Source organism: Mytilus californianus, unplaced genomic scaffold, assembly GCF_021869535.1.
Source record: "Mytilus californianus isolate M0D057914Y unplaced genomic scaffold, xbMytCali1.0.p SCAF_11, whole genome shotgun sequence".
Taxonomy (NCBI): Eukaryota; Metazoa; Mollusca; class Bivalvia; order Mytilida; family Mytilidae; genus Mytilus; species Mytilus californianus.
The window spans coordinates 41,225,344-41,253,319 of NW_026262593.1; the positions used below are offsets into that span (position 1 = coordinate 41,225,344).

At 31.7% G+C, this 27,976-nt stretch overlaps 1 protein-coding gene across 1 annotated transcript; it reads left to right on the top strand.

Annotated features, from left to right (window-relative positions):
- Window positions 1-14,909: 14,909 nt before the first annotated feature.
- LOC127720087 (cyclin N-terminal domain-containing protein 1-like) lies at window positions 14,910-27,333 on the top strand. The gene is made up of 5 exons (XM_052226496.1): window positions 14,910-15,072; window positions 17,198-17,360; window positions 20,812-20,956; window positions 23,008-23,101; window positions 25,128-27,333. The coding sequence occupies exons 1-5, from the start codon at window positions 14,911-14,913 to the stop codon at window positions 25,236-25,238; spliced, it is 675 nt and encodes a 224-aa protein (XP_052082456.1). The 5' UTR covers window position 14,910; the 3' UTR covers window positions 25,239-27,333.
- The last annotated feature ends 643 nt before the right edge of the window (window positions 27,334-27,976 follow it).

Here is a 27,976-nt window from a genome sequence, read left to right on the forward strand (position 1 = left end):
TTCCGTTTTGGTGTTTCATACTGACTAATATGGTTTGTATTAGCTTAATACCCTTCAAACATTAATGTGATAGATATATTAAAGACTGTTTTACAAAAGGATGGAACTGTTTTACTTTCAAAGTCGTATTATAGTGATATCTGTTATGTACGGATTTCGACTCTCACCGGTTAATTTCTTCTTTTACACGTGCTTTTAAAACTTCCTGTTTAAATATACACAAGTTTCTAAATTGTTTTTTAAGTGAATTAAACTTATTTTAACAATCGTGAAGCGTTCTAGAATCATTTACAAGCAGTTTCAGCTTCTGTTTGATGATGGAAAACAGGTTTTTCCAAGAAAATACCGCAAACGACCCCACAGGATTTGAAATTACCGGAGTTTCATTAGATCTTTTCTAACAGTTACAAAAAGTTTTTTTACCTAAAATTTCGTGGGGAGAAGGGGGTGCGGACTATGTACCAGTGCGAACTATACAAGCCTTTCTACGGTAATTGACCAATTGTGATATATCAATGGGTCATAATTTTTCAGTTTGTTGTGCAACGATTTTCACTTAATTTCCCAAACTCTTTGTCATTAATATTTCCACATCCAAATATATGAATGGGTTATGATTTTGCTGTGAAATATATGTATAGGTAGGGATTTCACAATTATTCAATATATGAATGGGGGGTGTTTTTTAAATCCCAGCTGCACAACTGTACCCAAAATCCCATGTTGAGACCCGCCCGTGGTATACATGGTCTTCCAACATGTCCAACAGGTGCTTCTTCCTGGAAAAATTTGACTTCAAAAAGCAAATATCTTCACATCAGGATGTCCCATGACATGTTTCCCTCCAGACTGACACTATGTCAACAGGGACAGTCCCTTCATAAAAAATCGAAATTTGAAACTCACCTATGGGAAGGTCGACTATCAATATATAATAGCACACACAGGCATGACAGGCCAAGTGCCTGTCAATACACCAATCTCAAGTTGTTTTTTATTAATGAGCTACATAGGTTGACATCAACGTAAACGAAATCATCTAACAATCATTTCTAAGGCCAACTAAAATTAGTTAAGATTTTCATCCAAATTAATGAAAAAATGGGGCGGGTGGGAGGATTTTCTCCTAAACCCTTTTGTGACATGTTTTTCATATGCAAGGGCAATAATAAGCTTATATCATGTATATATAAGGAATTCTACATAATTTTTCAAATTCTTAAATAAATATTTCTGATTGGCAACCACTGTTCTACATGTAATTGCCACTTTAGAAACCTATTTTTAGTAAACAGCAAAAACATGAAGAAATTATCTCTTTTAGACTTCAAATTTATTTTGCTTTCTAAGCTATGGTTTGTAGTGCCCATGAAATGAATCATACGCATTGGTATGCAAAACATGTATTGTGATTACAGAATGAAATGAAAACTCAAACTGTGTTGAAAATACTAGGGTTGAACTTGATGCTTTTAAGATTCTTATGCAAGGTGCAAATATAATTACAATGTAAAATAGGAACTTAACCAAAAAGAAAAAGTTGTCTTATGACTCTATTGAGGGGCTGGGGACAGCTGTTTGTAAAAAAAAAACTGACAGTCTTGGGGTAAATCTAAGGGCTTGCTATAATACATTTTGTACGTTGGCCAACTTCTTGTACTCAAATATACAGTCATAAATCACACAAGTTCATGCTTGAGTCAATTTCTTTTTTCCAGTCATGTTTTTATACCAATGTGTTCATGATTCTTGTGCTTTGGATATCATTCACAGTCTAAATTTCCTGACACAAAGTCATTGTATAAATAAAAAAATCCACGGGTTTCTAATCACTGAAATTTGTCACAAACCGTGATTTGCGTTCTTGGACACCGCCTATTACTCGTAACCCGAATATTCCATGCCTTTCTCGTAATCAAACTCTATTCTTGGAAGATATAAATGTTGTCATCACTGAGCAGGAGAATATGTCGACTTAATCATTTTGGTTAAATTACACGAAGAAACACAAAAAAACGAAATTGCTACAGGAAGGTTATGAATGAAATGAAATTATCAGCCGTTACTAGTAACAGCAATGAACAAAATCCGAAAATCATAAATTTTCAAAATAAAAAAAATCAGGGCAGTACGATTTCTGAGGGCGGGTGTGGATAAAAATCTATCAATTAATTTTTACTGGCCAAACTGTAACATAATAACATAAGCATTGTGACATAGGAAATTTACGAGAAAGTGCACAAATTTTACAGTCATCAATGGGAAGGTCGACTATCAATGTATAATGTATATATAAAATGCATTGATAGTCGTCCTTCCAATTAATAGAATTATGTGCCTGTGTATGTATGTACTGGTAGATTCTACCGTTATTAGGAGCACATCAGGGCTGCGAGGGTACAGTGGAATCCTCGTACACTCCTTATCGGGATTAAGGGAGATGTGTCATTAATGTGTTTACAACAATATTCACAAGGACAGTCCCCACCCCAACATGCCAGCACAAAAGAGTTCTAGGACACCGGGAAGTTTGTTATCATGGTGGAGGAAGCAGAAGTACTCCGGGAGAGAACCACCGAGACACACTGCAGGAACATACATACAGAAGAGATATCAGCAGATTGATCTCCAGGTCAAAGTAGGGGGAACTAAATTGACCAACTGAGTCTGAGGCGCCCAAAATACCCATTCTAGTTTAAACTCCGGTCTGGGTACCAGAGAAGTGTGTGGGAGTGTGAAAATCACCCTTCTGATGTCCTGAAATTAGCCTGTGTGCTAAATACAATTTTATTTTACTTTGGTAAATTATAATAAATCGAGTATGAACTGCTGAAGGGAGGACATAATTGCAAACTATCTTAGAGGATGCAGCATGCTTGCTGTTATGTCATGTGAAGCATGCCTTGATTCCCCTACTGGAAATAAATAATTTAGTAAGCTTACTATAGATCTACTACTTTGCTAAAAATTTTAAACCGATCCTGATCAGTAGATCGCCGATGACAGATGACATCTGACCCAACAAGGGAGATAACCGAAGTTGCCGGAAGTGTATTCGGAAGTTCGGGAAATGTTCTTCGGAATACAAGGAAAATTCGTCTGCTCTCAGCTCGCACTTACAAATTTTACATTTCAATGGCTCTCTGAATTTCAAGTTTTTCATAGAATTATTTATCAATTCAAATCTACTTTGTTCATCTACAGTTTCAAGAAGTTAAGGGATCATTCGACATCTTCAAAAATTGCAAAACTTACACAAAAAAGAAAAAAGTAAGCATTAAAAACTATGAGATAAACAGAGAAAAGAATACACCAATGCAATGCAAATAGTTAGAAACATATGGCAAACTTGGTGGTGTTTACATCTCGTAATTTACTCTAAATCAGACAAACCATTATCCATTTAGTTGTGCATGGAAAAAAATCATATCAGTGTCAATATATTATATAGATCTGATCATCTGGTAGTCCTGAAAGTTTAACATGAATTCACAATTTATTTTCACTATTCTACATTTTAGGCCTGATATTAAATTTTTCTGGGTTTTATGGCTTGCGACGAAAGACACAGAATGTGAGACATGGGGATTACTATCCAGTGGCGACAGGCAGCAGAAATGTTTCGTATAAAGCAAGGGTCCGGAAATGGTCATATTTGCCAGTCATGACTGAAACTTTAATTTAAAAGCTATTTGTCCTAAAACAGCAGAATGGGATTTAGGTCAAATTTATGTGCTTTATTTACTATGTGTAGTGTGATATGCATGCATGAAATTATCTTCACCAGACTAGACACTTAATAGTAAAATGCAAAACAATTTCATGCTCAATTAAAATGGTAGTAAAATTAAAAATACATGATTTCCTATCATTTGCTAAACAACAAATCCTGTAAATAAATCAGGAATCACTCCTAATTTAGGGTTAACTTGAAACTTCTGGTTTTCATTTCGTCTTCAAAATCGAAAGAAAGTTAAATTTACCATTTTTAGTCATTAGAATCATTTGAGTTTAAACAGTGTTGTATTCCATAAATCGTTCCTGAACTTTTTAAGAAAAAAGGTAAGAAACTGAAGTAAATGTGATGAAACCAGTCAATACAAGTTTGTTGATACCATGAATCTAGTTTGAATAATTTGGACAGTTTGAAAAAAGACAACCTGAATAGTATAGTCATCTCAAAATGACAGAAATTGTGTGAAAAAATTTCTGGAACCTTGGTATAAGGCTTTACATTTCAGAGGATAGAGACCTAAATGCTTCATACCTAGTATATAGATGCCTAATATGTTACAAAATTTCTGTCTGTCATATGTCCATTGTCCTTGACCTCATTTTCATGGTTCAGCTAGTACTGCAAAAAAAAAGTTTATTTTTTTGTCGTCTGAATTTCTCACTGATTATGAGTAATAGGAAAACTATATTTGGTATATGGGTTCCTTGCAATTTAGAAAGCTAAAGGCTGAGCCACGGGAACAGCCAACCAAATATCATGGGAAATCTCAGTGCTTTAGAAGGTTAAGCAGATCCTGCTCGACATGTGGCACCTGTTGTGTTGCTCATGGTTTAGGTTAGGTTAACAGTAGATTTTTACAAAATGTCCAAAAGTTAACTTCTATGAATATATTACCTATGTATTCTAGCCATTAATAAGTTTTATAAGAATAATCCCTTGAATATCCCAAGTGGGTTATCTCCCTTACCAAACGGTGCTAACATGTTGCACATTAGATGCTCACGTTAGAAACTAACATGATTGCACATGAGGTTTTTAACATGCAAATTAGGTGAGCATTTTGTGAGCAAAAAAATTGCACATATGAAACTAACCTAATTTGCATGTTAAAAACCTCACTTGCAAATGTTCATATGAGCTTTTGTTTCACATGTGCATTTTATCAGATTGCTCATATGAGCTCACATATTGCACACGTGAATATAGTTGACCCATTTGATTTTGTTATCTAATTATTTCCAGATGATGATGATTAAATTGTATCTAAAGATAAAAAAAAATGGCTGCTTGAAACTAGGATAATTTTTTCAAATTTAAATGAAAATCTATAATAATTGAATATAAAATAAATGACACATCATGTTAAGTGTTATTCTTTATTACTGTCAGTTATGATTTTTATATGATTTTGTCTTTTTTGTTATTTAAACAAAAATGACTAAAAACATATTACATTACATTATAAAACTAGTGCAGGGACTTGCAAGTTTAGTACATAATGAATGTCTTTGATTAAGTACTGTATTTCAGAAAGTTTAAAACAGGAATTATCTTAGTATATACAGTACATGTAGTACTTATTTGAAGCAACATAATTGTAATATATTTAAGAATCTGAAACAAAAATGAACATGATGAAATAGAAATGATAACTTACAAATAATTAACCACAGCCACACTGGTTTTATTAGATTCCAACAATGCCATTAAGTTCAAATAGCACAAAATATGGCTTAAAATTTTTCATCTCCATCTCCCTCCAAATTGATGCTTTGAATTTGAATTTACAGGAAGTACATGACTGGGCATATGTCATTTTGAAAAAGCTCATATGAGCAATTATCTACGTTAATTTTAAATGGTTAGAAGAATGGACAAACTTTTCAAAGTACAAAACTATCATAAAACCAACATAGATGATAAAAGCTCACCTGAGGTTTGAATTGCACATATGAGCATTATGTTAGATTTTTTTGGGCACATATGAACTACCAAACTGCACATGTGAGCAATCTGATTTGCATGCAATTCTTACTTGCATCTCATGTGCTTCACATGTGAAACTTATGTGCTTTTGTTAGCAGTTTCTGTACGGGCAAAACCACTCTTGGTAAGAGAATAAGCTCCCACTAAGAAGTGATTAGTTCTCCCCAATATATTATTTTATCCGAGAAACATGCAAACGATTCGCTCGTGTATGTAACAACGTATTAGATTTTAGCGAGAGAAATTTATATATTACTGAAAAATTATTACACCAGGGTTTTCGATATCATAAACTAGTCAAAACATTTACTAAATTTTATCATCGGTATAAGGACATCATTTGTAAATATAACTCAACATGCAGACATCTTATACATTCGGGTATTTCACATCCAATCTTTTATGGTAATATTCTTTACAAAGCACAAAAATGTCAGTATACACCTCAAAAGCTAACAAAACCTTTAAACAGACTTATTAAGACGGGATATAGTTACGATACTGTTGTTAGGTCATTAAAGATTGCATATTTTGGCTTTAATATTGATTCACTTATAGGGTCTTTGCATCGGAATTAAACATATTTATTCTAAAACCAGTTGTTGGCATGACACGGGTTATGTTCTTCTCATATATTTTATGACGGTATAATACTAAACCCCTAACAGGAAGGATTGTGCCTGATATTCATATGATGAAGACATAATCTTTCAATCAGTTTAATTGAGGTCTGGAGCTGGCATGTCAGTAACTGCATGTAGTCTGTTGTTATTTATGTATTATTGTCATTTTGTTTATTTTCTTTTGTTTTCTATTCTGACATCGGACTCGGACTTCTCTTAAACTGAGTTTTACTGTGCGTACTGTTGTACGTTTGTTTTTTCTACATTGGCTAGAGGTATAGGGGGAGGGTTGAGATCTCAAAAAACATGTTTAACCCCGCCGCATTCTTGCGCCTGTCCTAAGTCAGGAGCCTCTGGCCTTTGTTAGTCTTGTATCATTTTTAATTTTAGTTTCTTGTGTATAATTTGGAGTTTAGTATGACGTCCATTATCACTGAACTAGTATACATATTTGTTTAGGGGCCAACTGAAGGACGCCTCCGGGTGCGGGAGTTTCTCGCTGCATTGAAGACCCATTGGTGGCCTTCGGCTGTTGTCTGCTCTATGGTCAGGTTGTTGTCTTTTTGACTCATTCCCCATTTTCATTCTCAATTTTAATAGTTTTTTTTGTCGAGCCTGGGACTTCTGTCGCGGAAAGCTCGACATAGGGATAGTGATCCGGTGGCAGCGTTAACTTACTACTTAAAAGCTTTATATTTTAGAAGCTGGAAGACCTGGATGCTTCATACTTTGTATATAGATGCCTTATGTTATGAAGTTTCTGTCTGTCATATGTCCATTGTCCTTGACCTCATTTTCAAGGTTCAGTGACTACTTGCAAAAAAAGTTATGATTTTTTGCAATGTTAATTTCTCTTTTATTATGAGTAATAGGATAACTATATTTAGTATGTGCGTACCTTGCAAGGTCCTCATGCCTGTCAGACAGTTTTCACTTGACCTCGACCTCATTTCATGGATCAGTGAACCAGGTTAAGTTTTCGTTGTCAAGTCCATATATCAGATACTATAAGCAGTAGGTCTATATTTGGTGTATGGAATGATTGTAAGGTGTACATGTCCAACTGGCAGGTGTCATCTGACCTTGACCTCATTTTCATGGTTCAGTGGTTAAAGTTAAGTTTTTGTGTTTTGGTCTTTTTTTTCTAATACTATATGCAATAAGTCAATTATATTTGGTGTATGGAAATATTTAACGATGTACATGTCAGTCTGGTGGGTTTTATTTGACTTTGACCTCATTTTCACGGTTCATTGCTCAGGGTTAAGTTTTTGTGTTTTGGTCTGTTTTCTTATGGTCAATGTTAAATTTTCATGGCTAAGTTTGTATCTTAGATACTATAAGCAATAGGTCAACTACTTTTAGTGCATAGATTGATTGTAAGGTGTACATGTCTTTCTGGCATGGTTCATCTGACCTTGATCTCATTTTCATGGTTCATTGGTCAATGTTAAATTTTCCTGGTTAGATTTGTTTCTTAGAAACTATAAGCAATATGTCAACTGTATTTTGTGTATGGAATGATTGTAAGGTGTACAAGTATTTCCGGTTTGGTTTATCTGACCTTGGCCTCATTTTCTTGGATCATGTTGAGTTTATGTGATTCTTATAGTAAAGCTTTGTATTTAGGACTATCAACATAAAATCAATGATCAGTAAACCAGGCGAGACATTTCAGTATGTGCACTCTTGTTTAGATAAAACGTGATAAGATCAAGTCAATCTTTCTGATAACATCGATGATGTCAGTAATTAACTGATACACAGCAAAAACTCATCTACAGTATAAACAAATTTGGACATTACAAGACAAGATTCATTTGAATTAAAGGAGATGTGGAGTAAATGTCAATGAGACAGCAACCCAAACAACACAGTACCAATATTAAGGTTCCAATATCTGAGCTAAATGATCAAATCATAAAACAAAATATTAGATACAGCAAACAAGATTGAATCCTGTACGAACTGTGACGCCCGTATATGACACGGAAACCAGGCGTAAAAATCATACTTTATCCGGGCGTCATTGCAGTGTGTAAGGAATGCATGTCCTGGCGTCAACCAGGCGTCAACCAAGCGTAACTGAGGCGGAAACCAGGCGTAAAATTAGACGTAATATTTAAATGAGTACGCCTGGTCCAGAGAAAACCAGGTGTAATATGCAAATGAGTTCGCCTGGTCAATAAATAAACCAGGCGTAATATCCTTACATAATACTACACTTATTTCAAATCAGTGTATTACCCTAGCTGTGTACTTTTGTGTATTTAATACAAACTTCTGTACTGTTGCTTTAATTTCTCATTGTTTGACATAAAACTGGAAATATTAACCATTGAAGAAGCTAATATATAAATAAATACATTTTAGACAGACACTGGCTCAAAATTAATAAGTTTAAAGTTTAAATAAGAATTATGACTATTAATTTTTCTTGAAATAAAACTTAAGTATTTTAATTAACTAAGTTTTTTATAAATTAATGTCCTTTAAAATATAAATGATAATACTGCAATTTAACTTCATGTAAAAGATTTTAATGTTATTATCCAAGGATAAAGGTTTTGGGATTTCAAAATTACTGTTAGAACTTAAAACTTAATAACTTAGGTTATACTCACATAATTATTATTTACCATGTTTTACTTTCCATTTTTTTCACAATTTTTATTAATCAATTTGATTCCATATTTCCAATTTCAAATTCTTCCAAAAAGCACAAAACAAGCTAATTATCCCTGAACATATGAAGCTGCCATAAGTCCAACTCTTGCAAACTAAAACCAAAGAGCCAAATTTTGAAAAAAATTCCCATGATCCTTTAAACAAAGCATTATGGGTATTATGATTTACGCCATACCAACAGTTTTACGCCCGTAAGAAATTTAACGCCTTGCTTATTTCAATTTACGCCAGGTTTACCACTTTTTTCTACGCCCGTAAGGACTACAAATTTACGTTTCCTGCTCCCTTACGCCTGGATCTAGAAACGTAACTACCACTTACGCCTGGTTGACGCCTTATTTCCAGGCGTAATACGCCTTATAATTTCATACGGGAATATATTAGGGAAAGGTTCTGCTCTGCCTAATACAAAAAATCTTACAACAAAAATGTTCAAGACTCACAATCAATTTTATGGGGGGCTAGGATGAAAAATTTTGTCCTGCATTTTTTTTTTATTTGTAATCTCTGTCCTGCCTTTTTATTTTCACTCTATTCGGTCTTGCCTTTTTTAGCTCACCGGGGCCCAAAGGGCCCCATGTGAGCTTATGCCATCACTTGGCGTCCGTCGTCGTTGTCGTCGTCTGTTGTTGTCTGTCGTCGTAAACTATTTCAAAAATCTTCTCCTCTGAAACTACTGGGCCAAATACCTTCAAACTTTAATTAAATGTTCCTTAGGGTATCTAGTTTATAAATTGTATCCGAAGTTTTGATCCATCGACAAAAATGGCCACCATGGCTAAAAATAGAACATAGGGGTCAAATGCAGTTTTTGGCTTATATCTCAAAAACTAAAGCTTTTAGAGCAAATCTGACAAGGGGTAAAATTGTTCAATTGGTCAAGATCTATCAGCTCTGAAATTTTCAGACGAATCAAACAACCCATTGTTGGGTTGCTGCCACCGAATTGGTAGTTTTAACAAAATTTTGCAGTTTTTTGTTATTATTTTGAATATTATTATAGGTATATAGAATACAATACAATATTTTTATTGTCAATCAAGGACGCCCTAAGAGAGCAGTATAATTACAAATAATTTATTACAATGATTATTATTAATTCTTAATGATGTATAATGACAAAATATAGAATAGAGAAAAAATAAACACAATATATATAAACTGTAAGCTGCAATAATGTTCAGCAAAGTAAGATCTACAAAAAAGTTAATATGACCATAATTGTCAATTGACCCCTTAAGGAGTAATTGCCCTTTAAAGATAATTTTACACAATTTGTTCATCAAGTTTGCTAACATTTAAAAATCTTCTCCTCTGAAACTACTGGGCCAATTACCTTCAAACTTTAACTAAATGTTCCTTAGGGTATCTTGTTTATAAATTGTATCCGAAGTTTGTATCCATCGACAAACATGGCCGCCATGGCTAAAAATAAAACATAAGGGTCAAATGCAGTTTTTGGCTTATATCTCAAAAACTAAATCTTTTAGAGCAAATGTGACATGGGGTAAAATTATTTAATTGGTCAAGATCTATCGGCCCTGAAATTTTCAGACGAATCAAACAACCCATTGTTGGGTTGCTGCCACCGAATTGGTAGTTTTAACAAAATTTTGCAGTTTTTTGTTATTATTTTGAATATTATTATAGGTATATAGAATACAATACAATATTTTTATTGTCAATCAAGGACGCCTCAAGAGAGCAGTATAATTACAAATAATTTATTACAATGATTATTATTAATTCTTAATGATATATAATGACAAAATATAGAATAGAGAAAAAATAAACACAATATATATAAACTGTAAGCAGCAATAATGTTCAGCAAAGTAAGATCTACAAAAAAGTTAATATGACCATAATTGTCAATTGACCCCTTAAGGAGTTATTGCCCTTTAAAGACAATTTTACACAATTTGTTCATCAAGTTTGCTACTTTAAAAATCTTCTCCTCTGAAATACAGGTGAGCGATTCAGGCTCTTGATGAGAGCCTTTTGTTTTTTATTAGTTTATCCTTCCTTTTTTTACATAAATTGTCATCCTTCCTTTTTTTTTTGCCAAGTTGCTCATCCTGCCTTTTTTTACTCAAAACTCCTGTTCTGCCTTTTTTTTCAAATTTCATCCTAGCCCCTCCCCCCCCTCCCATCCCCCCATAAAAATCAAATGGTAGCTCCCTTAGTTATGCTTTTGTTCATTGATAAAACACAGTTTTATTGTGACATTAAACATTATCTCATCAACATAACTTTCCCTGCAAGTTACAGTGTTTATCTTATTTTAGATAATCGGTAGATCTTCTATATAACAAAGCAAAATTGTATGGACAAAATATTTGGTACTCCAACAGAACCACTTTTTAATGAAAAGAGTAATGGTATTTCACCTGATATTTTACAAGAATGGCTAACTACTCTTGCTGTTTTGAATTCAAAGCATGTGGATGTATCGTTAAAACATGAGGTAAGATTTTATCAATGTGGAATACAACTGTTTTGTTTCTCTTCCTCAGTCATATGTACTGAAATCACTTTATTATTTATGAAAGTGTACACATTTGTTTATAAAAAAAAGAGAAGATGGATTTTAATGACTGTCTGATTTGATATGTTAGAAACAGTGGGAAAATGGAATATGAAAATAAAGCACTCATAAATGTGCTTTCTTAGAAATTGTCTTGAAAAAAAGATTCTTTGCTGAATTACATAACACTAGGGAAAAAAAGAGCTTTATAATTTGATCCCCAGGTGTAGAAAAAAATTCAGGTGGTTCAAAATTATAGCTATATTATCAGAATGTATTTTATATGAGATATGCCAACTTTAGAAATTTTTGATAATCTGGGTTAGTATATTTAAATTGAAAGACAACATCTTTTCAACTTCATCTGAACAACTTTGATCTTCAAAATAGAAATTAAAAAAAATTTGCAAAGATTAACTTTCATATGGTTTTAATCAGAATTAATTATGAGCAGTAGCATACCTTTTACAATTGTTGACGTATTTGTTGAACCTATGACTATTTAAAATATTGTAAAAACTTTTGGTGCTCCACATAGTTGCACATTTACAATTATATTAAAAGCTTAGCTACATAGATGATGCTGTTTTTCAGCTATTTTTACATAATATTAAATTTATTTTTGGTTTGTTCTAATATGAATTCATGAAACTAAATCTACACAAAAAAAAAATTTTGAACAATAAAACTTACATAGGGAGCCTCTTTCAGCATATTTGAAATATGAGGATACAAACAGATCCTACCATTATTAGTCCTTTGAAACAATCTTGGTAACAAATCTTCTTAAAATCTAATACGGTACATAAGCAAAATAAGGAGATGTATGATTGCTAATGAGACAACTGTTCACCAAAGTTCAAATGAAGTGGATGTAAGCAATTATAGGCAACCGTACAGCCTTCAACAATGAGAAAAACCCATACCTTATAGTTGGCAATAAAAGGCCCTGAAAAACAATTAAGAAAACTAACAGCCGAATTAATAAAAAAACAATTTACAAAAAACAAATACTGTGGAGTCAATTTTATTCGTTGAATACCAATTTTTTCATGGTTTTCGTGGGTTTAGGTGAACCAACAACAACCACTGAACTAGAACTAGAATTATTCAGGTTAATGTCAATAAAATGTGAGACAATGTTTAATTGCATGTATGGTACAAGATTAGTTTAGACTATCGTATTTCTATCTATTTATTCTGATTACCTTAAGCTTTGTGAATACAATGGTATAGAGAAAAACCAGAAGTAGTTCTCTGCCTCAGTGATGGTGAAACATTAGGTTTTTATAGAAACATTTAAACATACACCTTATTGTGAAATTGAAATTTGATATATTTTGCATTTTAAATAAACCAAATAATCCTAGTACTGTGGATTCATTTATTTTCGTGGGTACCAATTTTCGTGGATTAAGGAAAACTTGCATGTTCGTGGATATTAATTTCGTGGTTTTGTCGAAGTCTGCCTACAAGTCTATATAAAATATGTCATTCTTTGAACATTTAATTTCGTGGTTCACTTTCGACCCACGAAATCCACGAAAATTGGTGTCCAACTAATACTAATGTATCAATATTACTGTTTTCTCTTCAGAATATGTCTACTGCTCTTTCAGGGTCTGCTTAAAGCAGGAAAATCAGCTGAATTTGTTTTCCTAACATGCGAAAGACTCAAGCTGTCAGCTGATGCTAAGTATTGTGCTGTTGAACTGTTTGACAGGTTTGTTTCAGAATGAAAAGAAATGGAACTGTTATTAGCATTAATTACTGTGATTTTTGAACAAAGAATAAAAATGAAATATTAATAATTGTGATATCAGGAAATTCTGCATACAGATATATGTATTGATGTCAGAATGAGAGTTCTTATCATGGCAATACTAACTTAGTCCCATTATGGGGATTAATAAAAACATAGCAACTAATTTCTGAATTTAAAGTTTTTAAAAAAAAAATTTAAAGTTTAAACAATTCAAAGATTGATTGATGGGTGTTTTATGGTCAGGAGCAAACATTAAAATTCAGAATTATAACTTGTTAAAATTAGTTTATTCTTTTATAAACCTAATGTGATGCTATGTGAATACAAAACAATTCAAATATTATTAGCAACAAAGAATATGATTTAGGATAACAACCCTAATGTTCCCTATAAATATGGTGTCTAGAGGGTAAAACTCTAATATCACCCTGCAATCACAAAGACTTCACAAATGTAATGACCAGAATGTTATCCTCAAAACTAGACTTCATACGGAAAAATACTGTTAAATATTATTTATTACTTTTTGTCAATAATCAGCAGAAAAAATATAATAAAACAGTTTTGGAAAACTAATTGGTTCCCTTTGATTGACGATTATGTACGTCCATGAAAAGTGCCAATGCTGCCGTAAGAATATGATGTCATTTGAATATACCCTACTTCTGCTAAAACAACAGGAGCGTTAGATTTCTCTATTGAATTGCCGTGCTGTTCCTTTGCTTTTTGTGTGTTTTTTTGCTGTGCATGTACAGATTTTGTGTCATGGATGGATACCCCAAATCCTTTTGTTTTTCTATTTCATATTTTTCATGTCGGGGCCTTTTATAGCAGACTATATGGTAGGGGTTTTTCTCATTGTTGAAGGCCGTACAGTTGCCTATAATTGCTTACATCCACTTCATTTGAACTTTGGTGGATAGTTGTCTCATTGGCAATCATACCACATTTCCATATTTTTATATAAGTAAGATATTTTATATGCTAGCTCACAAGATACCACTCAGCAAGAAGACATACCATCCAATTTAGACACATTATTTTGTCTTCAAGCTATTCTGTATTTGCTCTTAATCCTATATGATGTGAATGCTCAGCAATGAAGCAGCATATATCCATTTCAAAGTTCTGTTTGATTCAAAAGGGGAATTTAATTTACAAATATTAAACTATGGGTTCTCAAAATTTGGACAAATTTTAGTTAGTTTTCCTAAAATAGAAATTTGTATAACTAAGTCATAGTATTCAATATTTAAATCACAATTTAAGCTAACTCTAAAGAAAGGATTTGCAGACTGTAATGTTCTGTGGATCCATTTATGTCTATGCATGGTTACTAATCTTTGTGGATTGAGGAAAAATTGTATTTTTGTGGAGATTTGTTTTCATGGTTTTGCAAAAGTCTGTATACATGCCTGTAGAAAATTTAAAATTCGTTGGACATTTAAATTTATTGTATCCCAATGAATAACAATGAATATGCAGTAATTGATATAGTAACTACACAACACACTTAGAAGTTGGAACACCCAAAAAAAATAACAAATATTTATCACATTTCTTGTGTTCTTTAATTTGCAGGTTTATGTTAAAGCATGTGAATGATTTATATTCTCATGTTCTCAAAACAAACAGTAAGAAACAGAAAAAAGATTGGAATCTTATTCTAGATAGAATCAAGAATCAAGTAACATTAAGACTGGTATCCTGTTGTCAGATTGCCAGTAAACTCACCTCACATTATAAGGTATTTACTTCATCAAGCATATTTTAATACATATACATAGTCTTGCTGAAACATCCCAGACTATCAAACAAATTCCACATTTATGCTGTAGGTCCGACAAATATTGGCCATTGCCCAGTCCAAATGTCCAGTTAACAAAAATGTCTGATCCCATAATTATGAAGATTCTGGTTTTTTTCCCTACCAATATGGCTGCTTTGGCTAAAAATAGAACACCGGTAAAAATGCATTTATTGGAAAAAACTTGAAATGATGATTGAAAAAATTTAACAGGGCAAAAAATACTCAGAATGTTGAAATTTACCTACTTCCCATTCCAACAAAAATTATCATAGGCCGCCTGATTGAAGTTTTTTCCCTTTTAAAAATGTTTTACTAATTTTTGTGTTTTGGCCTATGATAGATAGGTAGAAACATTCAACAGCAAAAATGATCAACAAAGCAAATCTACAAAAATTTTTATAGGAACAAAACCATTTGATGACTCCCTATAGGAGCTATTGCCCTTAAATGACGATTTTTGTTTAATTTTTTAGTTTTTGCCTATTATCTCAAAAACTTTAAATGATAGGTAGAAATTGCACACAGCAAAAAATATCAGCAATGCCAACATGTCCAAAACCATTGAAATATTATTTTGCACTATTAAATTTTTGAGTTTTCTAGCAAAAATGATCTGTAGTAGATCTTTAAAAAAAGTTTATTTGGCAAAAACCATCAGGGGTTTATTGCCCTTAATTGGTGACTTTTTACTAATTTTTAGTATTCGTCTATCATCTCGAAAACTATAAAAGATATAAAGAAAGTGTAAGAACAAAAATGATCAGCAATACAAGACCCACAGGTACACTTTAAATTTTTGACTGACAGGTGAGCAATTCAAGCTCTTATGAGTTTCTATTTTAATAACATACAGTAACAATTCTTTTTAAATCATTGTTTTTTTTAAACATAATCCTCCCCAACAAACACACACATAGTGAATGTTTGGTGTCTATTAAACATCCTAGTCATATACCTATCTAATTTTGATTAGAATTACAGGAATTTTAATAGTTCAATGATGTCTTTAACTGATGACTTTCATAACATCTAGAGTCAATCTCTTCACTACAGTAAAAATGCATTGTTTAAAACTATTCTATTTACACATTGTTTTACTGTGTGCTTCACTTATCTCAGAAAGAAATTTTATTTAAAAAAAATATTATTTATAATGCAACTTTATATAGTTGAATTTATTTGGTTTAGATTTGGATTAAAATTATTGAACTTACAGTTAGATATAAATTATTTGCAGGTGGCCCGAGAAAACAGTTAATTTCCCAAATTTGTCTATTATAACATAATGGCAATTAAAAAAATTCCACCTGATCTATTCTTATAAGATTTGGTGTGCATAAAGTTTAACTTTTACCCAAAACATATAAAAATTCAGAGAAGTCTATCAACTCATTCTCTCCTGGTAGCCTAAACATTAGGACACTGTTATGGATGAAGCTGGATAGCTCCTGGGAAGAGGCAATTTCACCTTTATGTACCTGAATTAAATCATGGGTATTAAGTGTCCAAATCACTCATTTCTACTGAAAATTTCAAAAATATTTTTTTCAGACAGTATTTTTGAAGTCTTATCTTTCACGTAAATATAAACATATAATGAAAAATTTTGAAAAAAAAAGGCAAAGAAAAAAAAATAAGAAAAATTATACTGAAATTAAAGGGAACTACGTTTAATGGAAGGTAGATAAAATTAAGAATGGAAATGGGGAATGTGTCAAAGAGATGACAACCCGACCAAAGAGCAGAAAACAGCCGAAGGCCACCAATTGGTCTTCATTACAGCGAGAAAATCCCGCACGCTGAGGCTTGCTTCAGCTGGCCCCTAAACAAAAATATGTACTAGTTCAGTGATAATGGACGTGATACTAAACACCGAAATATATAAAAGAAACTAAAATTAAAAATCATACAAGACTAACAAAGGCCAGGGCTTCTGACTTGGGACAGATAACTGTCCCCAGACCAGGTCTTTTGTTTAAATGAAGACATTTTTATTGCTATATCTGACAGTTATGCTTGCATTTTACTCATTCACATTTTATAAATACTTATGCTTTGTCAGGTTGTCACGGCTTCAAAAGCAAGAAGATTTCTAAATGAAGGAGGGCACAGATACACACAAGAGAGTATTTTGCAGTCAGAATTAAGAATATTAAAAACTTTGAACTTTCAAGTAACAACTCCTTCAACGCTTGTATACATGGAAACAATTTTAGAGATACTTGGTAAGAACTATTTTTGGATAATTTTGTTACAAAGTATGTACAGAAATCAGTCAAAGGAGTTGTCTCACTAACTCTCAATTTTTGCATGAAAAATCTGATTTTTTTTAACTCCAATGATGTTTGAAAAATTTTATGAAAACATATCTTGAAATGCCCAATTGTTTAAGTTAAAAAAAAAATCACCAATTGCGTCATTAGTGATATATTTGTGATGTCATAAACGTTGGTGAGTTTGTTAAAAGTTTTGACATTTTGCATAATTTGGCAAATTTTATGACACCCCTCGCCCACAATTATTTTTGCTGAATTATTTTAAATATACCATATTCTTTACTTTTCAATCAAATATTTTAATGGGAGAGGGTTGCTGCCTCATAAAATCATGAAATAAGGTCTAAAAAGATGACAAATTTCGAGAAAAATGGACAAAATGAAATCAATTTCTAGTTCAGGCTGATATATTTATGATATACAATTTTTCTTATTAAACTTTGAAAAATAATATATTTAGCAACACGTACACAGTAGCTTTACTGAAAAAATTGAAGTTAAAGAATACACCTTTTATCTATATAGGCTTTACAGGGCCATTTTTTGGGGTTACATTCTCTGATCACTTGTGTTTAACACATAGTTAAAATGATAAAAATGATGAATATGAATGCTCCCATCTGTTTGCTATTATTCTATATTAAAAGATGGTATCTGTAAAACATTGAGATTTAAAATGTATAAGAAATATTGAAAAGCTTTAAAATGTGAAAGAAGATATTGAATAGCTTTAAAATGTGAGAGAAAATAAAAACAATGCAAAAAAATCAACTACATAAAATGTATTGAATAGTTTTAAAATGTGAAAGAAAATATTAAATAGCTTTAAAATGTCAAAGAAAATATTGAGTGTGTGTAGCTTTAAAAAGTGAAAGGAAATAAACTTTGGGGCGACTTTACTTGCTTCAATATCAAATAAAATTTCTTATGATTATAAGTTCAAATTCAAAAAATGAATATTTTAGTCCAAGAAATTGAACTTAGAAATTTTTCAGATGAAAATTTATTTTTGTTAAAGTATTCACTAAATCATTGAGAGTGATCAAAGTGATTATCTAAAATGAAAAAATAAAAACGACCATGGGAGACACTCATGAGTAGTGAAGGTCATTAAACAAGCCCTAGTAGTAGTGATTATCTGTCAGAGCAAATAAAAAACTGTTAAACAGTTTCATTCAAATAATTTTTGTTTTAAGTTACTCGCCCAAAATCCAAAATTAAGCAAATTAATAAAAGGACGTAGGGTATATGTAAAAATAGAACGCAACCCAACAACAAAAGTAAACAAAAGACATCAGGGGCCAATATACACAAATGTACAGACTTTAACAATAGACAGACTGATCATCACTGATGTCTATACAATATGTCAAATCTAAATGGTCCTGTCTTAGTTATGTCATTTATAATAAAATAAATGAACAAACAAACAAAAATAATAATTTATGAAAATAAAAAATGGGAAATAACTATAGGGCAGCATCTTTTCTGTAGTAATTCTGCCTAAATGTTATATTTAACTTCACTTTAAAACAATATTGTCTTCCAAAATAATATTTTTTTACAGCACTTAAAAAGCATGATCTAGAGATTAACATAGTCTTTAAACACTAGACAGGTGTCTATAAAAGATGTCAAACCCTAAATTGGTCAGTGTTTAAAAAAAAGTTGTAAATGAATTTATCAAAGATCTGCCATCTGGATGGTTTATATTTCAACCGACTGTGTGAGGGCTTACCAGCCAGTCAAGGTTGTTAAACACTACCCAGTTAGTTTGGTAACTTTGGTATTTTTGGAAGTTTTTATTAGAAAAATAATGGTTATTTTTTTTAAAACAAAATGATTATAATAATAGCAAGATGTGATATAATTGCCAATGAAACAACTCTCCATCAGAGACCAAATGACCTAGAATTTAACTATTAAAGGTCACCATACGACCTTCATCGATGAGCAAAATCTGTACCACATAGTAAGCTATAAAAGGAACCAAAATGACAAATTAAAACAAATAAAATGAGAAAACTAACGGCCTGATTACTGTACAAAACAATAAACCAAAAAACAATATGATATACAGCAAAAAGGACAAGAACTGAATTACAGGCTCCTGACTTGGGACAGGCACATATAGAATGTGGCAGGGTTAAATCTGTTTGCTGGAGCCAAACTCTTTCCCTAACCTAGGACAGTGGTGTAACAGTACAACATAAGAACAAACTATAAAAATCAGTTGAAAAGGGCTTAACTTATCAGATTTGATACAAAGCACAAAAAAAACCCACCAAAAACCATCATGGTGCAGTCCGGTCTATCTGCGCACTTGAGATTTTTGGCTTCATTTTGGTAAACTCGTAAAGCCAACAATCAGATAATATTGTGTGAACAAATTCATGACATACTTTATTTCATGAAATCTATTTTATGTATAATTATGTGTAACGCCTGTTCAAAATAAGGGAAATCCCTGTTTTGACAGTTCTTTAAATGTCCGGGGATTTCGTGCATTAATTCTAAAAATAGCTTATTTTGAATAAAGAAAAGATTTTATACTACAAAATATAGTTCAATTTGAACCAAACAGACTGCCAAAGATGAGGAAAAAATTTAAATATGGTTAAACATGGGATTGCAATTCTAAATTTATGCTTGAACTTATCAATTTTAATCTTTTCTGTCCTTTTGGAAGACTAAAACAATTACAAGAACGATCTATTTGTGTTACATTGCGGATATGACGAAATTCGGTAATGCACGATATCACTGGCCGAGTGGACACAGGGAATTCCACTGCAGTTGATAAGTTTGGGAATTCTGCATGACTTAAAAATAAATCTTATTTCGAATGGTCCTTTAACTAAACCCTGAAAAATACATTCATTTAGAAATGGACTTGAAAAAGTATAAATAGACGTATGATTATAGACCACATTAGAACAATTCATATATTTTCTTGTAGAAATTGCATATGCTTTACTTATATACTGTTAATTCTGAAATTTTTGTACTGTTTTTATTATTAAGAAAAACGAATTTTGATAGCATTATTTGTATTCAGCATTTCCTAGAATCGCAATAATGCAATCTAATTTCATTTAATGCAATGATAAATGCACGCAAAAGTTTTCGAATTTACAGTACACTATATAACCACATAGCTTAATATTATTTTAACAGATTATAAAATTGAAATACTGTGCTAAGACAAAATGATAATATTTAAATGTAAAGTCATATTTATTTTTCTTTCAGTATAAAACTTCCAATCACATGTGATATTGTAATTATCACCTTGGGACAATATTATTGTAAGAACCCTATAATATTTAATTTATTTATCAATATTAATTTTATATTTAAGTTAAAATGTTAATTTTGATTCATAGTTACTGTTTTACAGGTTACAATGAACCAGACACAGAAATTAAAGTCTACTATGAAATTTCCCTCAAAGTATTGGAAATTGTCTACTTAAAGTTCTCTGATATTTATAACAGCTTGTTCCAAATAATAGTACAGCACCAGACACCTTCGCAGGATGAAGTGTGAGTTTAGATGTCCAATATATGAGGGTCTGGATGAGCAGGATGAGGGGTCCTTGATTTCTGTATTCTTTAAATTTTTAGGGCATTTTTCTTTATCTTTAAAAAAAATGCTTATTCTGTAAAATTGCCATGAAAATGATTTTACTATTAATCTATCTGTTATTAGATGATTTCTTTTAATATTCTGTACATCGTTCATTTCTGTAATCATTATTATATAACATAATTATTTTTTTTTTTGCAGTTATTATTTATTCTTTTGCAAGCCGTTATTATCTATTCTTTATATTTTTTCCTCATTTTTCCCTAATCATTATTTTTGGGCTACTATTCTGTATTCTGTAAACCCAATCCATACCCTCATATATGTACAAGATTGTGTGAGCTTTAGTCTCAATTTGTCCTCTTTCGTTTATCTTTTCACACTTTCATTGTCTCCCCTTAAGAATATGGAGTTAAACTTGGCAGGAATACTGTAAATTCTAATATGTCATATATGTTACGATGGTCCATCTACTTTATATCACTGAATGTTTCCATTGGGTGGAAATATCTCTTTTCATTTGAAAGCTGTGTTATTTTTTTAAAGTATTGAAATATGAAATTTTATGCTTTTGTGAAGCTATATTTTTCTTTGCATGTTTTGTTGAGCATATTAAAATTTACTTTTGTGTCAATATTTCAAAGAAAAATGAATATGCTTTGGATTCATTTACTTTCTTGGGTACCAATTTTCATGGATTAAAAAAAGAATTGTATTTTTATGTATATTTGATTTTTTCGTGGATTTGCCAAACTGACAAAGTCTGCATAGAAGACTATATCTACTACTACCAGGTGGAGGGGGGTTATTGACCTTGACTACCCAAGAGGGGATTGCATGGTTGGTAATTGGTATCTGACAAATAATAATGACTCCTCAGTATCATATCTTCTATATGGTATTCCTTTAATACTGTAAATTCAGAACAATTATTGTTTGCATTTATTATTGCATTTTTTTAAGAATGAACAAAAATGTAAGATTAATTATTGCGATTTCAGGAAAAATCTTCATACAGATATCAGAATTTGAGTTCTTATTTTTTCGATACTCACCCAGTTGCATTATTTGCATTAATAAAAACCTTGCAATAATTTCTGAATTTACAGTACTTGTTTTATAGTCCCTTAACGACCAGGTCGAAGGCGACTTTAGGTTTGCACTCTGTCTGTCTGTCCATCCTTCAGTTTGGCTAATCAGTTTTTCCAGACTTGTTTTCTTCGTGCATGAAGATATTGATTTGATATTTGGTATATAGTTTTATCATGACCAGTCACAGTTCAAGTTTGAATTTTGTTCCGGTCTGGTGATTTCGTGCAGAGTTATGGTCCTTGGACTTTGAAAATTTACACAAGAAATCAGATTCCACACTTTTTTTCGTCATGCTTGAAGATACGGATTTGATATTTGGTATATAGTTTTACCATGACTAGTTAGAGATCAAGGTTGAATTTTGTTTGGTTCGGATGATTTTTCTGCAGCGTTATGGTCCTCAGACTTAGAAAATTCATGCTAATAATCAGTTTTCCACACTTTTTTTTGTCATGCTTGAAGATATTGATTTGATATTTGTTATACAGTTTACATCATGACAAGTCATAGATCAAGTTAGCATTTTATTCAAGTTCAATGAATTTTTAACCGATAGGGGACTATGTATTGCATGGGCAATACTCTCAGAATGCTTGTTTATTGTTGTTCATTGGTATTTCATATTACTGAAGGCTACTTAAGGCCACCCTTCACAAATTCTTTGTTTGATGTTGACTAGTTAACAATGCCTTGTATGGTTGGGTAGGTAGGTAGGGATTTTTTTTTGTTTTTTTTTTTTAAAACATAAGTTGCATGTTCTATACAAGAAAACAACATGAGAGTAGGAAAAAACCTTTTAAAAAAAAACAATTTGTGTCATTAAATTTTTCGATTGGCTGCTTTTTAGGTGGGAAGGTAGGCAACATCAAACAATTTAAATCTTATTTTTGGCCTAATATAGATATTTCTATTTTAGGAGGTCATTATGTCAAGTCAAGTCAGATAAACTACTGCTGGCAGTTTCTGTTATAGCTGCAGCTGTTTATGTTACTGGGTTCAAGTCTGATAAGGTAGTATAAAAATTATGAATTTTTGGTGCAAAATATTTCAGGATATACGTAGTACAGTATGCCATAAAATGTAACACAAGTGAGATATACAGGGTCTTTATAAGCCTTTAGCTTTATGTTGAAATGGTGTTTAGAACAAGCTGATATTTGGAGTGATTTATAGTACCAATAGAGAATTCTGTGGCAGCAAAATTTGATTTACAATGTAGAACAGAACTGAAGCAACTGCAGAAAGCAGACATCTGGAAAACCCATAAGACCTCATTGACATTGACAAAATTCTAATACACCAACAAAACATACAAGTAAATTGTTGACACAGAGATAGGTCTCCCCTTTAGGTAATTTTGACAGTAATCAATTGCAAATGTTGAAATTAAAACAGCAATACTAAAACATGTAAAATATGCAAAATATTCAAAGTCAATGAACCGTGACTGAAGGTACAGGGCCAAATAATTTTTGTGGAAATGACATGTGACAATGCTTATACAACTGCATACCAAATACCAATTACTTATCATAAGTGGTTCCTGTTAAACTGTCCCAATCACAAACTTAAACATGTAAACTGTGTTAAAGTTTCAAAGTCAATAGACTATGACTGAAAAGACAGGATGGACTAATCTCCATGTAAATGATATGTGTCAATGCTTCTACAACTGCATACCAAAAATCATTGACTTATCATTAGTGGTTCCCCTTAAACTGACCTAATCACCCAACTGAAAGAAATTGTTGATGCCACCGCCACCAGAAACAGCACGTTTTAGTCTTGCTTATTGACCTGTCAAAGCCTAACAAAAAAAGAAACCTAAATTCTGATGGCATTCATAAAAAAATTAATACTTTGTTATTATATAATTATTTAGTTATCATGTTATCAAATTATCCTTTGCTCTTTCTGTGTGGTAATTTTCCATCTCAAGCTACTCAATTGAGTTGGATTTTTCTCAGTTGAGTAGTGAGAATGAGATGATGTCACTGGGGAAAATTGGTGAATTGTAGGGTTGTGTAACAAGAGCCTGACTAAATGGCCTCTTGTTACTGAAACTGTGATGCTCCTGATCACACAACGAACAAATACTCTGAATGACAATGACAACTTTGGGTCTGAAACTCTGGTGCAACCTAACTCTTGAGAATCTGGAACACACAATGAATAATTCAATAATTCAGCATGGAATACTTTTATTTCGGATGGACAGTGTTCAGTGTAAAGTCCTGAGTCCAATCTTCTTCATCAAAATTATAAACAAGTATTTATACAAAATTAAATTGACATGAATAAACAAATAACAATTATCTGAGTAATATTGTTCACTGTCAAAGAATATACTATTTTTAGAACTTGGAGGAATAAATGTGAAATGATAATCTGATTATGACAATTAAGAACATACATTTATGAATTAGGTAAATGGTCATTAATTAGGTAACAGATTAAAACATGTCACTCAATGTCCAAACTGAGGATTTCAAATCAACACATCAAAACTTGTTGATTAAGAAATGTAAATAGAAACCAAAACATAAAATAAATAATTAAACAAAAAGAATTTAATTCCAAATTGTCAAAATTGTGAATTTTCAATAAAAGTCCAAAATAATGAGAGAAGCATCTTTTTGCTTGGTCACAACGACATCAATTTATTTAATTCATTAACGTTATCATGTAAATTGTGATAAACAGATTATCTATGGTCTTTCAAACTCAAGAATTTTTTTTCGGCTATAGCCCTTTGATGAGTTTATAGCAAAGAGTTACCCTCTCTTGTTTTCAGAACCATGAATAATTAATAAATAATATATTGAATGATGGACATCACTAGATCAATCCACAAAAAATTGGTACAGACGGAAAAAAAATGAATTCACAGTACCTCAATATAAACTATAAACCTATATAAACCTATAAATACTTCTTGAAGTGAAGACAGCATTTGCCACTCATGTGCTACTTTCCTATTTTGTAGTCAAGTAAATATTTTATGAACTAAATATATGTTCTCTTATTTCGTTGTAGATAATTGAATGTTTACATCTGATAACCAAGATACCTTTAGAGGATATTGTTGACTTTGCTACAATCATTATACAAATTATCATTCCAAATGAACCTCTACCAGAGATGTAACAACACAAATACAGTGTATAGGCAAGGTATTCCTCTTAAAAAAAACAGAGAGAGCCAGGAAAATCATCTTAATCGACGATTGTGGATTTTGCTACAATTTTCTTGAATTCACTTCGAATTTTTACCAGATTGAACTTTACTCATGAGAACTTAATGAAAAATGTAGGACAGTATATCAAGTCCTTTCATACATAATTTTATCAGAAACAGTGGGTTTATATTTTTTATGTTTTTTGGAAAAAGTGTATTTTCGTGAATACTAGATTTTGTACTTACTGTATAACAAATTCTGTATATAAGTCTATATGAATTTGAATCTGTTGATTACTAAGTATTCATTATTATTCATGGGGTACATATTTTCGTGGATATATAAGTTAACCACAAATTTAAAGGTTCAACGAAGTATAAATTTTCTATAGGCTTGTAAGCCAAATTTGTCAAACCCACTATCAAATAACCAGGAAAATACTATTTTCCTTCAATTCACAAAAATTATTACCCCCAAAAATTAATGAATCCACAGTACTAAAAAATTGTGATTCACCTATATCCACAGGAATTAATTCATATTTATGACTATCCTACCATTTCTGTGTACAAAATTAAAATTTTTAACCTTTTCTTTATTAATTTTTTTTTGGGGGAGGGGATTATTTATAACAGTTAAATATGTCCATATTATATTGAGCAGTACCTTCTTATTTTAAAATTTCACTTCTAAATAACAAGTGAGATTCATGAATTGCCTTGAAAAATTGCCAGGGGAGATCATTGTTATAGCCAGATTGAGCTAAATTAGTTCAAACTGCAGATAAACAGAACAAAATTTCAAACTGCCATTTTGTAGTCATTTCTGGGGAGAATTTAATTGATTTGGTGTAAAAAAAAATTAAATTAATCCATAGTTTGTTTATAAATTTAATTTATATATATAATTTAATTGTTCATATTATGCTATATGCATAATCATATTGATTTAATAGAGGCATCATAGGTTTTTAATATGCAGTGAATTTAAGGTAAAAATTATCCTTAAATGTCCATATTTGAAAATTATCATTATTCACAATATCCTTAGATTTCAGTGGACACATTATAAGCAGAGAAGAGGTAACATAATTTTGACAAAATTATATTGTGGGCCACTCAGAGGAGGTATAATTCCGAAGACCTCAGATGGTCATTATAATATAAGCAATATAAATATAAATATAGATATAAATACAAAAGGGAAACTCATGCATTTGGATTTTTCTAGATCTGTTTAATTTCATATTATAGATTAAAAATATATGTTAATCATCGTTTTTACCTGTATAAGAAATTTTTTTTTGTGATCGAACCAGTCAATCAAATGATTTACCTTTGTTTCATTTTCAATGTTGACATTCTTTTCCTTTAATTAACTGAACACGCACAATGCATGCGTTATCCATCTCTGGCTAAGGGGTTAAATTGAAGTTCACATGAATACAGATTCATTGAGGTCGAATTATTCACTTGCAAGTGAATAATTCATCATCAATGTTTCTTAGCTTAATTTGACAAAATTGAACCATATTGGCTGCTAAAAGCGATTTATTATTTAGCTATTTCACTTTCATTCATGATTGAACAAAAAAAATTCGTACTTTAGAATTTTTGCTCGCCTGGCCCAAAGGGCCAAGTGAGCTTTTCTCATCACTTGGCGTCCGTTGTCCGTAAACTTTTACAAAAATCTTCTCCTCTGAAACTACTGGGCAAAATTTGACCAAACTTGGCCACAATCATCATTGGGGTATCTAGTTAAAATAATGTGTCCGGTGACCCAGCCAACCAACCAAGATGGCCGCCATGGCTAAAAATAGAACATAGGGGTAAAATGTAGATTTTGGCTTATATCTCTGAAACCAAAACATTTAGAGCATTCTGATATAGGGTAAAATTGTTTATCAGGTCAAGATCTATCTGCCCTGGAATTTTCAGATGAATCTGACAACCTGTTGTTGGGTTGCTGCCCCTGAATTGGTAATTTTAAGGAAATTTTGCCGTTTTTGGTAATTATCTTGAATATTATTATAGATAGAGATAAACTAAAAACAGCAATAATGTTCAGCAACTTCAGCAAAGTAAGATCTACAAATAAGTCAACTTGACCAAAATGGTCAGTTGACCCCTTAAGGAGTTATTGCCCTTTATAGTCAATTTTTAACCATTTTTCGTAAATTTTTGTAATCTTTTACAAAAATCTTCTCCTCTGAAACTACAAAGACAAATTTAACCAAACTTGTCCACAATCATCATTAGGGTATTTAGTTTAAAAAATGTGTCTGATGACAACGCCAACCAACCAAGATGGCTGACATGGCTAAAAAATAGTACATAGGGTAAATATGCCCAAAATTGTCAATTGACCCCTTAAGGAGTTATTGCCCTTTATAGTCAATTTTTGTAAATTTTTACAAAATATTTTCCACTGTAACTACTGGGCCAAGTTCATTATTGATAGAGATAATTGTAAGCAGCAAGAATGTTCAGTAAAGTAAGATCTACAAACACATCACCATCACCAAAACACAATTTTGTCATGAATCCATTTGTGTCCTTTGTTTAATATGCACATAGACCAAGGTGAGCGACACAGGCTCTTTAGAGCCTCTAGTTTCTATATCTCGTAGCTAGTGCCCCTTTAAAAGCATGTGGGATGGGGAGGCACTTTTTAAGACCCCTGATCACCCATAAAATCGAAATTTTCA